The sequence below is a fragment of the Sphaeramia orbicularis genome, chromosome 3 (assembly GCF_902148855.1).
Source record: "Sphaeramia orbicularis chromosome 3, fSphaOr1.1, whole genome shotgun sequence".
Classification (NCBI taxonomy): Eukaryota; Metazoa; Chordata; class Actinopteri; order Kurtiformes; family Apogonidae; genus Sphaeramia; species Sphaeramia orbicularis.
The window spans coordinates 11,078,506-11,099,114 of NC_043959.1; the positions used below are offsets into that span (position 1 = coordinate 11,078,506).

The following is a 20,609-nucleotide window of genomic DNA, read 5'->3' on the forward strand; positions in this document are numbered from 1 at the left end:
AACCAAAGGTATGAAAAATTTTGAACGTAGCGTTTTTCAGAAATCCACCAATAAAATACTCCTGAAATAAAGTATTTCTTCAAGTATCATTTGTTGTTATTCCCTCATTTGTGTATCACATATAAGTCCCAAACAAACTTCCGGAAAGTCATTCATTTCATCACAAAAAATGGCAGGGGTATGAATAATTTTGAGGATGACTGTATGTGTGTGTGTGTGTGCATCAGAAATGCAAATTTAACATAAATTAATGAAAATATTTGTGAACATTCTATTTTTGTTTTTGACTCCAGTTTAGTCATTCACATGCTGTTTCTCTTGTTTCCATAATGTCTGGAATTGGATTCTGTGTTCTTTTTAACTATGTGATTAGTTCAGACTGAATCACTCAGTGACTTGTTCTATTTCTGTCTCTTATAAGAGGTTTAAACCACTGCGCCAGATTTCCAGCATCTCCAGACATTTCCGGGACTTTCCTGTGCTTAACTTTTAATTAGATTAAGGAAAGAGAAACCTGCCTCATGTCTCAGCACATCTCTGTCCTCTGGTCTCTGATCTCAGGATCTCTGGTCTGCAGTCGGTCCAGAAGAGCAAGATGAGCTCCTAAACACTCAGAAAAATGGCTCCAAGGCTGGACTCATATTGTATCCGCTTCATCCTGCTGTACGACTGACGACAGCTGGGGCTCAAACTACAAACGGGGATGACAGGACGGTGCACTCGAGCTCAGGTCAGACCCACCTGAACACAACTAAACACACCTCTCCGGGTAGAAATAAAACACACCTATTGCACAAAATGTAACCGTGGGACCTACTCCTAACCTAACCCTAGCTCGAGTGGTGCCAAAAGGATTTGAATTTCATCATGATAAATCAATTTAAAGGTTCCTGTTGTTACGTTTAATACTGAAGCGTGTTTTCAAATGTCAAACACTCTCTGCAAGTGTATAGGTGACCATTTCAGAAATGATACAACAAACAGCTCTAACCTAAGACTTGGTTTTACAAAAGGGAACAAAAGTTAATCCTAATAATAAAAGAGCTGTGGAAATTCACTTGGCGCTATTGTGCTGTACTTCAGTACAAAAATGAGTTATTTACTTTCATTTCAGAAGCAAATAATCTACTTCCTGTTCCAACGAACCGAAGGTCTGATGGACTTTTGGTATCAGTTGTCGTCCGTCCGTCATCGGTTGTCCATAAACAATTTTTCAAGAAACTTCTTCTCCAAAACCGTCAAAGAGAATCAATTGACATTCATAGCAGAGGTTCCTTGGGGCAAGTTCTACCAAGTTCCTTCAAAGAATTGAGAAATATTGTTCTTTTGAATTTTTTTTTATGAATTTTTGAAATGTTAAAAATCCCCATTGGTTTAGAACGGGAAACATAGTGCTATAACTTTAACACAGTTGAAGATGTTAATATAATTACTACTGGTAGTAGAAAGGTAGTCACATAGGGGCTTTCATTTGGTGCCATGATCTTTGACCTTGAGTGACCTTGAAAGGTCAAACGAATGTCAGTTAATGTCTTTAAAAATGCCCTTGGACCACAGGACCCTTGGTCCTATTTTTTCTCGACTATATTTGATCAGCATTGGAGGAAGTACTCACATTTTGCCAGAGCAGAAGAGTAAACGCACTTAAACATGTAGACAAACACAGGGTTACAGTCACCAAAAACATCAAACTGTATGATGATAAATGAGGAAAACTTTGATTTGCATGAAACAGTGTTTTGAGATTCTTATTCTTACATTGAATACTAAAGTATGTGATTAATTATAAAACACTAACACATTAAGTTTCTGTCTGACTGTTTCAGAGCAGATTCAGGCTCTAACAAACTGCTGTAATGCTTGAGGTTCACTTTCTGCAAATATGATGAAAAGTTTGTGATAAGTGAAAAACAGTGCTTGAATCTAACTCTGTTTGTACTGTAGCAAGCACTTCTCAGATACAGCAGTAAACACATTACAGATACATTGCATAAGCTTAAACAGGTCATATTTCTCTAAACCCACTTTTATTAGTCTTTGGTTCATTTATTTGTGCACTTGAACCCTAACAGTTCAAAAAGTTTGAATTTGAACCCTCCAGGTGCTGCAAAGCTATCTTTATATTCATTCCAACAAAAATCGAGTGGATTTCTACAACCTGTTTCAATTCCTGCTTAATTTGTTACGTTTTATAATTAGTTACGTCATGACATTTGCACATATAAGGTCAAGACTTCCAATGAACATTTCTGAGAGTACGACATAATTGTTTGTCAGCAGCAGCGGTTGTAGTCCATACTGAAAATATGTCCAAACTTTGAGCTGATTGCCTAAAATGTTAGCTGTTAGCTGTATTAACGAACACAAGTGGCTGAACAGGACAGAAAGCTCGGTCAACAACTTGGAGGGGGTGGGGCCTGAAGTTGCTCTTGTGCATTTAAAGGGCTAGCGCTCAAAACGACCTCTCTGGTGTCATTACTCAGAAATAGGGTTGAAGATGGGCCTGTGGAGTTGAATTAATGAAGAATTCAGACCCAAGCGGAGCATTTACAGTTTATGTAGACCACAGAGAAATGTTTTAAAATGCATCATTCCATTTAAAAAAGCAAAATATCACTCCTTTAAGTATTGTAATATTTCACCATCATATCTAAATGGAACTTTGGCCCATCAGCTTTGTGTAATATTGAGCCCCTAAACAGAAACAAGGTTCAGATACTGTAAGAAATTATAATAAAAATACACTATATGGACCAAAGTATTGGGACATGTGATGATCAGGCTCTTGAAGGGCATCCTAATCCACATTCATGGGAATTATGTGGTTTGACCCCCACTTTGGACCCAACACTTTGATATGAGATTGCAGTGTTATTTTACTGCTCTGGTGACTTTAGACTATTTTTACCTGTTAGGAGGAGTGTCCAAATAATCATGCCCACAGACTGTATTTGACTTTCCTGATAATGTCCTGTCAGTCTGTACATTCACTCACTTATTTGAACAGAAACCCGGTGCTCCTCTACATGAATCATTCCTTTTTCTTTCTTTCTTTCTTTTTTTTTTTTTTGTACGTGTTTCTCTATGAAATCGATGAGTAAAAGTTGAGTTATTTTCTTTCTCTCTGTTAAACAAAGCACATGTTTCATTTAAAGACTACTGAAACCATAGATTGACTGTTTTCACTCGGGCAGAGATTTGCATCCTCTAATTTGCTTTTGTTTTTGCTCTTTGGCACTTCCTCCTCTACCACAATGCAGCAGTAATTATCTGACAGAAAAAGGGGGCCCCCAGGAATGCTGCAAAGAGAGAAAACAGTTAAGCAGAAGCAGACGTTTGTCACTACTTTCCATGTCACAGAATAATCTACACTGAGACTCAGATGAACAAGCTGAAATGTTGTGAATTTGGAATCTTCAGTATTTATTTATTTATTTATTTATTTATTTATTTATCCATCTTCAGCCCCATACTTATTTGTCATCCTTTTGTTCCTCTCATCCTTTTAACAGTAGATCTCTGTGTAAAAAAGTCCATTAGTGAAAGAAAAGAAGCAGTGTTATGTAGAATTTTAAAAAGTAAACAAAGATACTATTTCATAATATCAAGTGCACAATCTTCAATTAAATATAGAAGCGATCATGCTGGTGTGTGCATTATCTTGGAGTTTCAGCTACTTACATATAAAGAGAATGGATGGACTCATCAGATGACTTTACCAAGAACACTTATTATTTTGGCATCCTGGAGTCAAATAGCTGCAGAACAACAACATTAATGGCTGTCAGATCCAGACTGATCAGGTGTTAAGGAAGATGTCACTGCTGCACTGTGTACATATATGCACACAATCTCATTTAGAGTTCTGAGATGTTGTAACACCAAACAGACTGTGTTTCTATGCTGGAGCCTATTTGGAAGGACATTTCATTACTTTGTATTATATTATGGCGGAATGATGGTTGGTTTGTGATTGTGTAGACTTCTGTGTTTTGCAGTTTTCATTATGAACCAATCTGGATGAAAGTCTGACACTGAACAAGGGGAAATAGTAGGAAATAGTATGATTTTTCCACTGGTGGACACTTGGCTATGTTTCTGTCTGGGTTTGTTTACAACCTTATTAGAGTGAGAATCACAATAACCTTTGATTTAAATTCACCTTCAATGAATGTGCCAGTTCCTAGAAAGTGAATCTGAACAAGCTCTGAACAAAGCCGATACTTTGGCACAAACAGTCTTTTCCCAAAATATCTGTATACTCTTAACCCTGTAAAGCCTGAGCCATTAAACCATTGACAGAAAATTACAATTCATTGAAACAGGAGCTTTTACTGGTCCTTCTGAACAACCAAAACATTTTTTTTCAAACATCAATTTCAGTTTTGTATCATCTTTGATACACTGGGTCTCAGTGCTCAAATATTATTATTTTTAAACAAACAAAAACATAATATAACACAAACATGTCTAACAAATTGGTAATTCCTTTTCAAAATTGGTAAAATTCTTCCTCCTTCCTCATTAATGACAGTCTTGTAGTGTCACTGGAAAGGCCTCTGGTGAACAAATTCCTCCCCCCTGGTGGTTTATCTGTGTATACATCAGGTTTTCAAGAAAAAAAATATCACAGTGATCATGTGAACTTATGTATAAAATATGATACGCTTGGCATTATAGGGTTAAATACAATATATGTGGACAGATGAAAACACATGTCATTTAATTAGAGCTGCTGTTTCTAAATTAAAACACAGTATGAGATGTTTCAGTTACAGAAAACTACAGTAAAAGTTAGAGTTTTAATAAGGATCGGTCAAATTATGATCTAATTTTAAGGTAGTGGCAGAATTTAAAAATGCAGGAGTTACATGATTTCATCTTGTTATATTTGTTGTTTGTGTTATAAACTGATAGTTTCACTGTACTGAGTCTAATGAGAATATTTAGTTTCACTTTGCAGTAATGAATGATTAGACAGTTTAGTAAATGTTTAATCTCTTAGAATCACAAGCAATGATTCCTCTGTAGTTATAGGGAGGTTAACTGATCAGAAATGAATGAATACTCTCCCCCTCTCTCTCTCTTTCTCTCTCTCTCTCTCTCTTTCTCTGTAATTTTACAGATGAATATGTATCAGAAAAAACACTAAAAACCAATCATAAATTGACCAGAACTGTCTCAGTGTGGACAATTGATCAAAACTCTATCAGAAACAGCCCCTGCTGCAACTGTTGTTTGTCTGCTCGGTTGAAGGTCATCCTGACTGAATAATGGTAGGATTAACCTGGCAGTCCAATCTGCACATCAACCCAATTTTAATCTACTCCACTCTCTCTGCTTCACTCTCTACGTACTCAGCCAGAAGTGCTTTTTAACAGCCGTTGAATCATGTTTCACTGAACTGACTGCTGAACACAGTTTACATGTCCAAACATCAAACTGCTTCAAACACTCACACATTTAATGGTTACAATAAATTAGAAATTAAATGAGGCAGCTACAGGTAAAAGATACTGACAGAACTTTACCTTCTGTAACACAGACCTGTAACTCTGAACCCAGACCTGAACATAGAAAATAGGAGAACACTGGTTATTTATTCATTAATACACTCATCAGTGTATTACTGAAGCAGGGACTAAATAGTGTTCTCCCCAATCAGTGGTTCGTAAGCCGCAGGCATACCACTGCACATTTTATTTGGATCAACACAAGAACAATGACACAGAAGATGTAACTAAGTGAAAAATGATCTAAAAGATGCAACAAGATGAAAAATAACAAAAACAAAATGATAACGGCATAAACATCACAAAAAGATGTAAAAGATGAAACACAAAAATTATGCATAAGACACAAGAAGACAAAAAGGTGAACTGAGACAACTAAAGATATATAAAGATGTAAAAGTTGCAAATAGATGAAAATGCAACAATAGCAACTTATAAATATTACCCCAATGAAACATGCTAAATGTAAACTGCATTGCATCGAATTCTGCTGCTGACACTGAAGACTGATTTGGACATTTGGTGAAGTTAATGTTCATTAGTTTTAATCTTTTGTTTCTGCCTTAAATAATTGGCACATTTTTGTCTTGTTTACACACAAACACCAGTTTGAAATATTCTTCAAAGGCCAACTTTACACTGTAGTACTGTGAGGAAATTTCAGAGCCAGGATTTTTTCCCTTTTACTGCAGTAAACAATCACTACTTGTGTTTTTTTTAGACCACTCCTCTGTTCTACTGGGGGAAAACCATACGCAGACTTTTGACAGCTCCCACAGAGGTTTAAAATCACACTGGGGGGAGTGTAATTGTTTAATTTTGTAAGTCTGGATTAAAGTGGAGTTTGTACGGGTGTTGGTGCAGAATTTGTGCAGCAGAGGAAGGAGGGGATGGACAGATGGCCCTCCTCCTCCTCCTCCTCCTCTCCACCTCCTCCTCCTCTCAGCCTAATCTGGGTGTTCAGGAGGGGGAGGGCAGAGGGCTTTGGCCAACTCTCCCCCTGTTTTTCTGTTCTGGCAGCAGCAGATCCTCGGCTCGCAGGATATTATGGGCAGAAAAACGGCAGATTTACCCAATGGGCAACAGCTGAACGTAGCCTGGTCCACACACTGTGTCTGATAATCCACTGCACGGATCGAGACAGGGACACGGACCAGATACTGGATTAAGAACCACACTGTCACTCCTTCTGTGGAGTTTTTCTCAGAAGCATGTGAGGATGCAATGTTCTATGTGAGAACATTCATGGCCAAATGTAGAGCGGCGGTGGCCGAGGAGAAGCAGCTTAGAGGCACAATGTCAGCCTCTCAGGGGATGAACCGCACCGGCACCTACAACTACTTCCTCAACATGGTGGCCTATCAGGTGAGAGCTGAGTCTGAGCAGGTTCTTAGGTGGTTTGAGCTCAAATCAACTTTACAGAGCTACACTAGAGGAAAAATAGAGCCCAAATCTGTTATCCTGTTGTCAGATTTGTCAAGCTCATATTCAAGAACAGTATTTCAGGTGCATGGAGTAGAAATCCAGGTACCTGCAGGAGAACCATCTGAGCCAAATTCATGTCAAATTAACTAAGTCACTTTTCTTTCAAACTTTTTGTTCAGTGTTTTTCTTTTCTACTTTGATAAATTATATATTTTCACAGATACAAATTGTTAAATTTAAGTTATCTTGGGGGAACAGTTTCATCTCCAGTGGATTTTCCATTGCCTACAGTGTTGTACAGTCTGATGGCAAACATATTTATTTATCTTTAGCTTTGGAAAACGCCTGGAACCCTGACAGCAACTGAGCCCTCTGTACTACTACATTTATTCTTTATTGCAGTAAAACAAACTAAGTCCTCACTCTAAGATGTCTCAAAAAAGTCTAATGTGATGGATGGATATTTCTGGTGGCTGTTTGTGTGCAAAGCAAAATGAACCTCACGTCATAACAATATAATGTGAAAGCTGTTAAATCTATTCCATGTATATTTTGTGTTTTATTTTGGCTGAAGTCTCATAATATGGTAGAGGTGGGGTTTATGAGCTACTCTAACACCAGGGTGAGATGGAGACGCTTTGGCCTCAAATTTCAAGTTCTCTCATGTTTATTGTTATACCTAATCTATGTATTAAACATTCTAATGTCAAATCTAATGAAAAACAACACTTGTGTGCAAATCCTTTTTCAGTCACAGCAGAACTCAAAACATCATGACACTTTGTCCTTATGATTCAGTCTCCGCTTACCATTTCATCTGGTGATGACTTTACAGCTGTGGATTATTGTGTTTTTTTCCTACTGATGCAGTCATGTTTTTGCTTTTAGTCCAGACTGAAGAGTTGTGGGTTAGTGGGTTATTTTATGCTGCGTTCTTTCATAGATATAGGTCATAGCAGCATTTACACAGTGAGCTGATCATCCTGCATCCTCACCGTCTATGCACCTTTCTCAGACTGACATGGCCGACAGTTACTATTGTTCATTACAAAGGGCTTGAAATGAAATTGAGCAAATATGAAGTCGTTCTGGATAATTCTCCAGGAGCATTTTTCAGAAGTATACTAGCTGGAAATGGATAAATATAGCATATCTGAGAAAAAAAATGGTGGGTTTCTTGTTGGGAAGTTTAAGATTACGTAAAAGTGTCACTGGTCGCCACTGGGGCTCTTATTAACCGAATGACATGTAAAACTTGGGATCTTTCTCTGAATTGTGTTGATATCTAAAAGTGGTGAAGCAGGATTAGACGTGTGTTTATTCCCTCTCTCTTCCTATGGCTGTGATTAAACTTCCTCATGACTGTGTCATTAATAATCCTGTATTAATACAAACCTGAAGTGGGCCAGAGGACAGCAATGCTGAGGTTAGAGCCATCACTGCAGACCATCTGGGGCCTCAACACATTTTACAGGGAACACCTGAAGATCACATCTCAAAGGACCTACTGTATGTCACATAGATTCAGCACAATAAACCACTAGATTAAAGCTTCATTAGGTTTCAAAATCACCATAAAAAAAAAAAATCTGATTTATGTATTTTATTACCAGTGTAAAGTCAAATGCACAGCTCATTTTACTCATTTTTTTAATCATGTTTCAGTTTCAGGTCTTGTCTCATGCACATGCTCCGTGAGATTAAAGCAGTCTGCTATATTTAATCTCCTGCTGCTCTTGACTGCTCACACTTTCAGTTGTGAAAGTGGGTTATTTTCAAACTTGTGGGTTAATCTGGGGTTGGGATGGTTTCTCTAGAGTCTAGACACAACACTTGACTGAGAAAACCTGCCTTATATATATATATATATATATATATATATATATATATATATGTATATATATGTATATATATATATATATATATATATATATACGGGGTGTCCCAAAAAAATGTATACACACTTTAAATAATTGTAAAGTAGGTGTTTATTAAAAGTCATTTAATTTTCAAAATGTAATGGAATTTACAAACATCATTTTATTGTTTTGTCACTGCCTGTTCTCATACTGATGTCCGTTCTGGTCCAGACACTGCTGACAACACCAAGCAATGGAATCACACACATCACCAAACATTTCCGTTGGTATTTGTGTGCATTCACGTTCAATGGCTGCTCTCAATTCAGTGACCGTTGTAGGTCTCATGGCGTAGACTTGGTCTTTTAGGTCTCCCCATAAAAGAAAGTCTAGTGGTTTGAGGTCTGGTGAACTGGACAAACAGGTGGATTGGATGGAGGGGTTTCGTTGAATACCCTCCGCCTTCACCAGACCTCACACCACTAGACTTTTTTTATGGGCTGCTTGGGCATGCTTGGTAAAAAAAAAATACTTAAATAAGACAGGAGATTGAACTGTTTTGGGGTTTTTTCTCCGTTTTATTGAATGAAGTCTACATTGAATCAAAATGAAGGAAAGTAAAGTAAGTTCACAATTATTATCAAATGAACAAATCCAACAAAAGGCGATTACCTAAATAATAAACAAAAAAATTACTAATTAATTCACAAAAGAAACATAATGAACCAATTACAGAATGTTGTGTTTTATTTTTAGATCAAACTGAACAAAAAATAAATCTCTAATCTGAGTTTGGTGGTTAGTCTTTGAAATGGTTCAAATGCCAGGTGAAAATGTACAAATTTCTGATCCTAACATTATGAATTCATAAACCACAAAATGTAGGCAAAATTTCATGGTTTGGGTCAGAGGTGGTGTTTTTTCATCCTTTCTCAACTGATGGAGAAAAACCCTGAGGTGAAACATGGAGCTTGAAGAGTCTGAGTCTTTTTCACTTAAATAAGAAGTTAAAAAATATGATATTGTGACAAATCCACACCTGATCACCATAAACTAATAAACTAATATTGGAAACAGGAATTCATGTTTGATTTGGTCAGTTTTCTGAACATTCAGCTAAAACTTGTAATGCATTTGGATGTAAACCTGACTTGAGCGCATGTATCACTTGTACAACATTTAAAAGGAAAAGTTATGTCTACATTTCAGATTAATATCATCCAGACCATGTTGGTTCTCCTGGTGACAGACTTTCATAAAGTAGACGATACCCTTTCTTCATCTATTTTATGTTTTATCGTGTTACATCTTTTACTTTGCTTCATCTGTCATATGTGAAATTGATTCTGATGTTGTGAATACATGCTGTGATACTAAGAAAGGATAATAATTTATACTTTTTCTTTGTTTCCTGTGACACTGTAAAAACATCTGAAATGCCACAACAACACATTAATTTAATAAATGCAATTAGAATCAGTTCATGCCCCAATGATGTAATATTGTTCAGAATATTCACATGCACAGTTTTTGTCATACACATCTTTGTCATCGTTGTCAGCTTTGCCCCCTTTTAAAACTCTGGTTAGCAAAACCATGATGTTGCAAACTATTATTGTGAATGTTTGGTTTTGTTGAGCTGATCTCCTGAACTTGTTTTGTGATAAAGGCCTGAAATCAATTTTTGATCATTTGTTCTACAGTAGATTCAAGAATGTTTATTGTCCTTTTGTGTACACATAACAACATTTAGACAGGTAGTTCTCAGTTAATAAGGTACAAACTTAAATACTCAGATAATACAGTAAAACACACCATAAGAATACATACACCATACGTTTAAAAAGAAAAACAGTGTGTACAGTTGTAAAAACAGTGTTCAGTACATGGATAACAGCAGAGAAGTCTGAAAGTGCAGCTCAGTGAAAGTCACAGTTTTGAGGTGAAGTGAGTGAGTGAGTGAGTGAGTGAGTATCTACAGGGGCCCAGTTGTCTCTGTAGGGTGTCTGTGAGTGGGGTGAAGGGGGGAGGGGAGGGGTGAATGAGCTTTCAGTGGGGAGGGGTATGTGCAGGGTGCGATTTGTTGGGGACGATGGGAGGGATCAACGCCCTCTGGTTTTTACATCCCTACTTCTGCTCAATGAATTTCATCCTTGGGGGGGACAATTATGGAGAGAAATTTATTTCTTTATTCATCAGTCAAAAAGAATGGATTTGCAATTAAAAAGAATAGATTTGCAACCAAAAAAGAGATTTGAGAGCAAAAGACAGTAAGTGGCAATCAAAAAAAAAGATCATTTTGCTTGTAAATCAGTCCTCATTGCTTGAGTTAAAAACTTTTGCTTGAGACTTCAAAAGTTTTGATTGAAAATCACTCCTCTTTGTTTGCAACTTCAAAAGTTTTGCTTGCAAATGTAACTGTACTTAATGGGCGTGGCCTACGCCGATGGATGAGAGAAGAGTTTCTATTAATGGGTTTGACCTGGTTCCAGCGCCGGCTCCAGCTTCTGCCTTAAACCCACTTCTCCGTTGTGTTATGTTGCTCGGAGGTCAGTTGATAGTCTGCTGCTCTTTGAAATTTAAATGTGTCCCATAAGTAACAAATTACACTAAATATCGTCAGTTACAATCCTCTTTGTTTGCAACTTCAAAAGTTTTGCTTACGAATTTAACTGCACTTAATGGGTGTGGCCTACACCGAGTGGTGCGCTCGGACCGTGTCCAAGGTGAGCTGGGACCGGGTCCGAGGTGCGCCGGGACCAGGTCCATGGTGTGCTTGGACCGGGTCCGAGGTGAGCTTAGATCCGGTCAGGATGCAACATAGGGAAAACCAGAAAACGTGGTGCTGGAAAATGGTAATCGTTAAGAAGAACTGATAACCTGATTGCCTCTCAGTTGTGTTTGTGGGTATCCTATGGGTTCCTGTGTCACTCAGTCATTATTTCTCTTTCTGCACCATGGCACCTGGCACCGAGCTGTGGTACAGGTGTCCTGTTGAACCACCCTACACCCACTGTCTCTCAACTCCTCCCTGTAACTCACTCACTTATTCCATACTCTGCTCAGGCTGTGAATGTACAGGCTGTAACCGACACTATTTAGTGTAATTCGTTACTTATGGGCAACGGAGTAGGTTTGATTCTGACATTGGTGGGGACACAAATGTCTGGTCTAGTTTCGACCAACTCAATATGTAAAGCGTCATGAGATAACTTTTGTTATGATTTGGCGCTATATAAATAAGATTTGATTTGATTTAACAAAAGTGCTCCAAGGATGCACACCTGAAAGTTGATGTTTTTTTGCATTTGCAATCATAATTTCACGTCACGTAGAGCTGATCAAACAAGCAAACAATCATAGTCGGTTCTAGCCATTTTGGCATCCTAGGCGAGATATGAATTTGGTGCCCCCCCCCCCCCCCCCCTTAAAAAACACAAAACACACACATGCACACAAACACACACACACATACATATGGGGGGGGGGGCACGAAGAGGAGATGCGTGAAGCATGAGAGGAGATGCACAAAGCAGCCAGCAGTAAACCACATAGAAACATATATAAACCAGCCAACTAGCAGTAAACCATATAGAAACATGTATAAACCACATAGAAACATGTATAAACCACATAGAAACATATGTAAACCAGATAGAAACATATATAAATCACGTAGAAACCCATATAACCCAGTTCATCACCAGTAAACCACACACCTTAGCAGATATCTCATATCTTAATCCTCTCCAGTTCCATTATTAGCACGCTTTGCTTCATTTCAGTGTAGCTAGCTGTAGCTAGTAACATCAAACATATTTTCACATTATGAAAGGTTACATACCTATACCTAATTGGATTATTTTTCTGCCTCCTCTTTTCTGTGCTTCTAAACTGTGCAGCTAAGGGACTGGAAAGCCTTTTCATGGTGATAAACTCTCCAACCTTTACCTGGATGCTAGTTCAACACCTGTCTGACTGTCATTCAGCTCCACTCTGTCTCTGTCACTCACACACACAGTGAGCACCGGTCTGGGAGAGCTCACCTGAGAAATTACAGGGGGGGGGGGGGTTGTTGTTTTGGGTTTTTTTCCTCTCATTTCTTTATTTTTTAAGACAATTAATGAGAAATTATCATGTTATCAGTTATCAGCCTATGCCATGAACCAGCCCTGCACGCATGGACACGCAGGCAAACAGACACATGTACAAATGCAAATGTAAATGACACGTCTGATATTCAAATCTGTCTAGCTGACGTGACCCAGGCAGAACAAATGCACATATTTTGACAATTTACACTAAACGGTTAGAGATACAAACAGCCTCCTGTCTGGTCCAACATTTTTTTTTTCCTGTCCGGTCCAACTAGCGGGTAACTGTAGCGTTTACAAGTAGATGGAGTGACAGTGGGGACGGCCAATCACATGTACGATAGCAAAACCGCAGAGCCAATTGGAGAGTGATAATTAGGTTAGAGGCGGGACTTCTAGCCGAGACCGACTATTAACCCTTTGTGTGCCACAATCATTGGCTAAACACTACAGACAGCAGTAATATTGGTAGGGACAAAACAGTAGTGGCTGAATATTGGTAGGGACATGTCCCTAGCGTTCCTACGTAATTCTACGCCCCTGCTTATGGGACACATTTAAATTTCAAAAAGAAGCAGACTATCAACTGACCTCCCAGCAACATAACACAACGGAGAAGTGGGTTTAAGACGGAAGCATGGAGCTGGCGCTGGAGTCAGGTCAAACCCACCAATAGAAACTCTTCTCTCATCCATCGGCGTAGGCCACACCCATTAAGTGCAGTTACATTTGGAAGCAAAACTTTGAAGTTGCAAACAAAGAGGAGTGATTTTCAATCAAAACTTTTGAAGTCTCAAGCAAAAGTTTTTAACTCACAAGCAAAGAGGACTGATTTACAAGCAAAATTATCTTTTTTTTGATTGCCACTTACCGTCTTTTGCTCTCAAATCTCTTTTTGGGTTGCAAATCTATTCTTTTTAATTGCAAATCCATTTTTTTTGATTGATGAAAAAAGAAACAAATTTCTCTCCATAGACAACCAACCATTTGAAATAGCAGCAGGTTGTGACAGTTTTCTTCCACCTACATCCTACATTACTGGCACTAACATTCACCTGAACCGAACTGTCAGAGTCTCAGAATTCGCAAACATCCCCATGCACTAGGGCATCGTAAAGGGTGGGTAAATGTGACAAATTTATGGGGCCCAGCATTTGTGGGGGCCCCATAGAGAAGTGGAGGGGATCCAGTGGATACATGTTGGAAGTTGCGAAAATTTCATGTAAGATTCACTGAATAAGAGAGAAATAGAACCAGGGAGTTGGACGTTGAAAGTGTGTAAAGCCTCACTTTGGTTTCACACCAGCGTTAGTTACGTTAGTTATGGACCACACCCCCACATACATAACTGCTGCACATACAAACCCCAGACACGTCCCCCTCTGTTTTTTTTGACAAATCACACCCTGTTTGGGGGAGATGGCTTCCACAGCTCTGGACAAGAAGCTGTCTCTGAGTCTGGTGGTGTTAGTTTTTATGCTTCTTTACTGTTTCCCAGAATGCAGCGGTACAAAGAGCCTATTGCCTGGGTGGATGGGATCCACCCCAGTGCGTCTGGCCTTCTTCTGGATGCGACCTGTGTATATTGCATATAGATCTGATAGACGACAGCCCACGATCCCCTGAGGTGTTCCCACCACCCAGGCCAAGTCCTTTCTGTCTTGTGCCGTGCAGCTGCCGTACCATACCATCACACTGAGCCAGAGGACGCCCTGACTGTGGCTCTGTAGAAGTTTAGAGCAGCTGAGAGGAGAGTCCAGCTCACTTCAGCTTCCTGAGGAAGAAGAGTCATTGTTGGGCCTTCTTCACCAGGTGTGAAGTGTTCAAGGACCAGGACAGGTCAGATGAGATGTGGATGCACAGGAACTTGATGTTTTCCACACGTTCCTCCACTTCCCCATGTGTGCGAACAGGAACGTGTTCAGTTCTTCTGGACCTCCCATAATCTATAATGACCTCCTTGGTCTCTCTGGTGTTCAGGACAAGGTTGTTAGTTGAACACCACTGTGCCAGGTGCTCTATCTCCTCTCTTTAGTGGGTCTCATCATTGTCTGATATCGTCTGCAAACTTCATGACGATGTTGAGCGGTTGAGTCCCTGATCCATGAACACAGTGATGCTGATAGTCCCAGGTCGTAGAGCTTCAGCACCAGCCTGTCCGGGAGGACAGTGTTAAATGCCAAACTGGAGTCCATGAATATCATCCTAACGTAAGTGTTATGCTGCTGTAGGTGAGTCAGTGTCATTGAGACCGCATCCTCCGTAGAATGGTTCCCCCTGTAGGTGAACTGCAGGCTGTCCAGGCCAGCAGGGATGATGTCCTTGGTGTGGTGAAGGAGGATCCTCTCAAAGCACTTCATGATTACTGGGGTCAGACCAACAGGTTGGTAATCATTAAGGCAGGTAACAACTGATTTTTTGGATACAGGCACAATAATGGAGGAGTTGAGGCAGGCAAGGACCATGGCAAGCTGCAGGGACAGGTTGAAGATGTCTAGAAAAACTCCTGCCAACTGGTCAGCACATGCTTTCAGGGTTTGGCCCAACACCCTATCTGGTCCTGCAGCCCTGTTGGTGTTGATCCTCCTCAGGGTGGAACTCACTCGGTGCAGCTGCAGGATGAGAGGCTGATACTTCTCCTTCACTCACAGAAGATGTTCAGCCTTTTTGCTGCTCGATGAGTTGAAGCATGCAAAGAAGCTGTTCAAGGTGTCAGGCAGAGTGGGGTCATGGCTGACCTGCTGGACCCTGCTCTTCTAGTCCATTATGGTCCTGATGCCTTTCCACATGTTGCATGGGTTGTTCATGAAGTGCTCCTTCATACACTGTTTGTACCTGTCTGTAGCCACCTGGATGCCTTTTTTCAGTTCTTTCTGGGTCCTGCTATAAGCCAGTCTATCACCTGACCTGTAGGCAGCGTCCTGGGCTTTGAGCAGGCGCCGTACTGTGCTGTCCACCCAAGGTTTCTGGTTTGGTGGTCTTGATCAGTAGGACAGCATCAGTGTAGAACTGGACAATGGACAGGACAGATGTCGTGTTTTCCTCCAGATCAGCGCCCTCTCTGAACACTCCCCAGTCTGTGTGTTTGAAATAGTCCTGTAATGCTGAGAAAGACTCCTCAGTCCAAACTTGAATTGTCCCGGTGGTGGTTTTTGTCCTGCAAATCAGAGCCTTGTAGGCTGGGGTCAGCTCTACAGATATGTGTTCAGATGTGCCCAGGTGTGGAACTGCTGCAGCCTTGTATGCTCCTGGGGTATTGCAATAAACCTGATCCACCTTCAACATCAGTTCAGCCCTTTGAAAATCACTGCCACTGATTTTCCACTATTTATTCATCAACATATTCTCAAATACTCAAATACATAGTCAAATATTCTTCCCTCCACTATCTCAAAACAACAATTTACCTAAGGTTGAACAATTAATCACAGTCTTTTTTTGCCTCTTGGCTTCTTGGAGATGATGAGGTCATGACAATTTACTTCCAGCTGGGTCTGTCTCTGGCAGCATGTTGTGCCTCTCCCCATGTGAGGTCCAGTTTTTTTAGTTCAGCCTCCACAGTCCTTCACCAGGTTGCTTTAAGCCTTCCTCATTTCCTCTTTCCTGGTGGTGTCTATTTTAAAGACACTTTTGGAATGCGTCCATTATATGTGCAAGCTGCTTCGGTCTACATTTTATTTCATCCAGTTTACTGTGTGAGCTGGTCTTTTTATAGAACTCAGCATTAGAACCCTAACCCTGGACAGAAGATTTGGCAATGTTGTTGAATACTTCTGTTTTTTCCATGTCAGTCTGGAGGACACACCAGGATTCTGACCCATATAGCAGAATCGACTTGACATCGCTGTTTTAGAGTCTCGTTGTTGTTCTGAGGCTGGGTTTTGTTTTTTTTTTTAACTTCCAAATGAGCCAAAGTTGAACAAAAGTGCCACGGGTGTTTGATAATCTTGTTGTCTTTTACTGCAGCATTTACCTTGCTTACTATACTGCCAAGATAAGTAAATTCCTCAACATCCTCAGGTGGTCAACCACTGAGAACAACTGGTGCATCAGTTGCTGTATTGATGTGCATCACTGGGGTCTTAAGTTTTCAGTCTCATTAACCAATCAATGGCAAGTAGGAAGATGATAAGAAAGATGATACATCCTTGTCGTGCCCCTGACTTCACTGCAAAAAGATCGAGATCTTTCTGAATCGCTCACTGAAAGGGTCTTGGTTGAATGAGTCACTTGGGTCACTCAAGTCATTTGAGCCAGATTGCCAAATCACACCCAAATAAATAAATGTGAAGTAGAGGTCTCGCAGTGTAGCGAATCATCCATGTACCCAAGCCCAGGGCTCAAAATTAACTTTTTGACCTAGGAGCACTGTGCTCCTAACCCTAAAAAGTTAGGAGCACAGGCTAAAATCTAGGCGCACCACTATTATATAAAAAATTTGGAGAACAAGCAAAACTCTTGGCCATACCAAGTAATATTCCTATATGTATTTAAGCAATGTTAACAACCTAGAATAAAGTATTTGAATAGAGTATGAAAGAAAAAGCTTACATTGACACAGGTGCAAAACAATTGTCAATGTGTGGTATATACTTTAGTTGGTTCTTGGAGAAGAAAGACGAATCACACCATTATTTGCAACAACCAACTTTTTTATTTCATGGCTTGAAGGCCCTTAGTCACTTTGGTCTACACCACGCCTGAAGTCAAGTCTCCTTGACCTGGTGCCCCTTAGTCACTATGGTCTGCACCACGACGCCTGAAGTCAGGCCTCCTTGACCTGGTGCCAGAGTGTAGGTACTTCCTGACCGCTGGTAGTGCATCGAAGTCATGCAGTGTTGGACCATTCGCAGAGATGCGCACACGAGGGGGCGGGGACTAGATTTTCCGCTTCAGTCAGCGGGGCGTGGAGCTTGTTTGTTTTCAGCTGACGAGTTACTTCTGCAGCCATTATTCTAGGCGCACGTATTAATTTTCGCTCCTTTTTTTATTGGCGCACCGTGCGATCGTAATCTCAAAAACAGTCGCACTACCGAAATTCTCAGGCGCATGCGACCGTAATTCAGTCGCAGTCACGAGCCCTGAAGCCCCAAGTAGATGACTACCATTGCAGTGGAACCTGTGAGTTACCAAATCTCTTTGCGTGAATGGATTTCTGTGTGAACATTGAATCTTCTTGGCAAGTGGTTCCTCTGTCTGTAAGTGAATCTCAGGTAGGAGATCCGATTAACTTGCCCATTTCTGTCTAGCTCAGAGAGTTGGTCACAGATAGATTTGGCTCTACCAGTCCCTTTCCTCCCTATAGATCATGTCCTTAATGAATTACTACAAGGACTTGAGACTTTAGGACATTTGTCAGTCTCTATAGGAGTATGTGTTGTTATTAGGTTGTACAAAGTGCAAGAAGTTTGTGGGTGACAATGTTTGGAATTTAAACATCAATTTCTCTCCTTTCTGAAGCTGACTTGCTCTTCTCTCAGCTTGGTGTTTCTAGCTACATCAATTCTGGAAAGGGGAACCCTGCAGAATACTTTTGATGGAATATAATGTGATACCTTCCAGTTATCACTCTCAAGAAGACTTTTCCTTCTAACATCTCTGCAGATGTGTCAACATAGGTCTTTTTTATGCTATCCCATTTGGTGTTAGTATCAAGTCAACCTCCCTTGCTTCATTTATGACACTAAAGCAGTGTCTTAGTTCCAAAACAAATCCCCTGCTAATATAAGGACATTTGAGTTTGGCTATATCTAGGTGTTTTCAACATTGAGCCAACTGGCTCGAGTCCACAACAGGCTCTTTGTTGTTTCTTGCATTTGTCATGGTTTCTGTAACAGGGTGGTGTTTTATAGGGTGGGGTTGTTTGCCCCACGCCCATCTCCCAACCTGGAGGACCAGGTGTTGTCCTTCATCTGGTTCCGCCTCGAATTGCAGAAGTAATTGCAAATATCGACTTAACCCTGTTATAATTGTGTCATAATTATATACCTGCAAAAGGATTTAGGAAGATCTACCTAAAAAAAAAGAAATAAAAATTAAAAGGAAAAAAAAAAATATTTTTTGATATTTGCATTTTGTATTTATTTTGTAGTTTTCCTTTTTGTACTTTTATGCTACTTTAAATTTGAATTGAAGATTTCACTTTTCTAAAATTCTAATCTGTCCATCTTTATACAAATGCAATAATGGTTACAATTTGCACTGAAAAGAACAGGGTTATTTAAAAGAAATGCTTATATTATTAGTGTTAAAAGCACACAGGTTGTTATGGAGATAAAGAACAGCTGAGTGAATAGAAACCCAAAAATGTTTTTTAATTTACCTTTTTTGGGGGGGACAATTTGTAGGTGCACAGAGAATAGGGAAAGCCTCCAAAACATCCAAACAAGCAAAAATTAAAAAATTTTGACTTGATAAGTGCATGTGTGTCAGTTTTAGAAAGTTTAGATGCACTTCACATTGTTTTTGTTTTCACTAATGTTTATATAAAATTTTCCACAAATATTATTAAACAGACAAATACAATAAAACATTAAACATAACACATCATTTGTAATTCCTGTTGTGCATTATGGTATAGTGCAGTGGTTTAACATCACAAATTTCTGGCAACCCCAGACATTCAAAACAGTGACATTTTTTGGTAATTAATTTGTTTTTGATCATGTAATAGTTTGCTATACTATGTTGCAAATAAACATCAATTTTAGACAACATTTAGGCTATATAATGCACGTTTTTGGTGTCTGCTTGTCATTGTCCCTTGAAGATGTCTTAGCAGGTCCTGGTGGGCAAAGAAATCTTCCATTGTCTGTTCGTCCGGTTTTCTGACTGCGACTGTGTCCAGGCAGGTTGAAGTGTAGTAACGCACGTGGTCACATGATCGGGCCAATCAAGATATGCCCTTTCAGATATTATATCCTGCATTTCATTTGAGCTTGATTTTTATTAGGAAAAGTGTGTGGTGTTTTAATTGTAATTAAATATATATTGAATCATTAAAAAATATTTTTTATTATTTAATGACAGATTAGACACATTCATAGAAAAATACAATTTACTTTCAATATGGATTCAGAACCAACCGATCAACATCACTAGCATTAACTGAATTCATTGCAGAAATCACAAATTCCATAGACAATAAAAAATTCATAGTTGGAGTTTTCATTGATTTAAAAAAAGCATTTGATACCATAAACCATGACATTTTAATCAATAAACTGAAACAGTATGGAATCAGGGGAGTGGTGCTGAATTGGGTGAGAAGCTATTTGGAGAATTGGAAACAGTTTGTGATGATCGGAGACTGTCATTCTGAGTGTTTGGGTATTGTGTGTGGTGTCCCCCAGGGGTCAGTGTTGGGACCTAAATTGTTTCTAATGTATATTAATTATATATGTAAAGTGTCTGAACAAATTAAATTTGTATTATTTGCTGATGACACAAATGTTCTGGGAACCGGTGAGGATTTGCAGCAATTTTTGGACATAATCACTTCAGAGCTAAATGAAATTAAGTTATGGTTTGACAAAATTGTCAAAAAATTTGTGTTAAACGAAATTCATGATTTTTGGTAAATGTAAAACAAGTAATGAGGTAAAGGTACAAATAGAGAGTGTAGATATAGAAAGAGTGAATCAAAACAAGTTTCTTGGAGTGATTGATGATAAAATTTGCTGGAAACCTCACATAAAACATATACAAAACAAACTATC

General features: G+C 39.3%; 1 protein-coding gene across 3 annotated transcripts in view; it reads left to right on the forward strand.

Moving 5' to 3' along the window:
* The first annotated feature begins 530 nt into the window (after nt 1–530).
* The window catches only part of serinc4 (serine incorporator 4), a 56,396-nt gene continuing 36,317 nt past the window's right edge, over nt 531–20,609 (forward strand). The window contains exon 1 of one of the 3 annotated variants that reach the window (XM_030160260.1): nt 531–730. In XM_030160260.1, coding sequence (XP_030016120.1) covers nt 704–730 — 27 coding nt within the window. In that variant the 5' untranslated portion in view covers nt 531–703. Of the gene's footprint in view, nt 731–6,486; nt 6,879–20,609 lie in introns of those variants that run through there. The other 2 variants (XM_030160252.1, XM_030160243.1) reach the window with 2 other exon arrangements.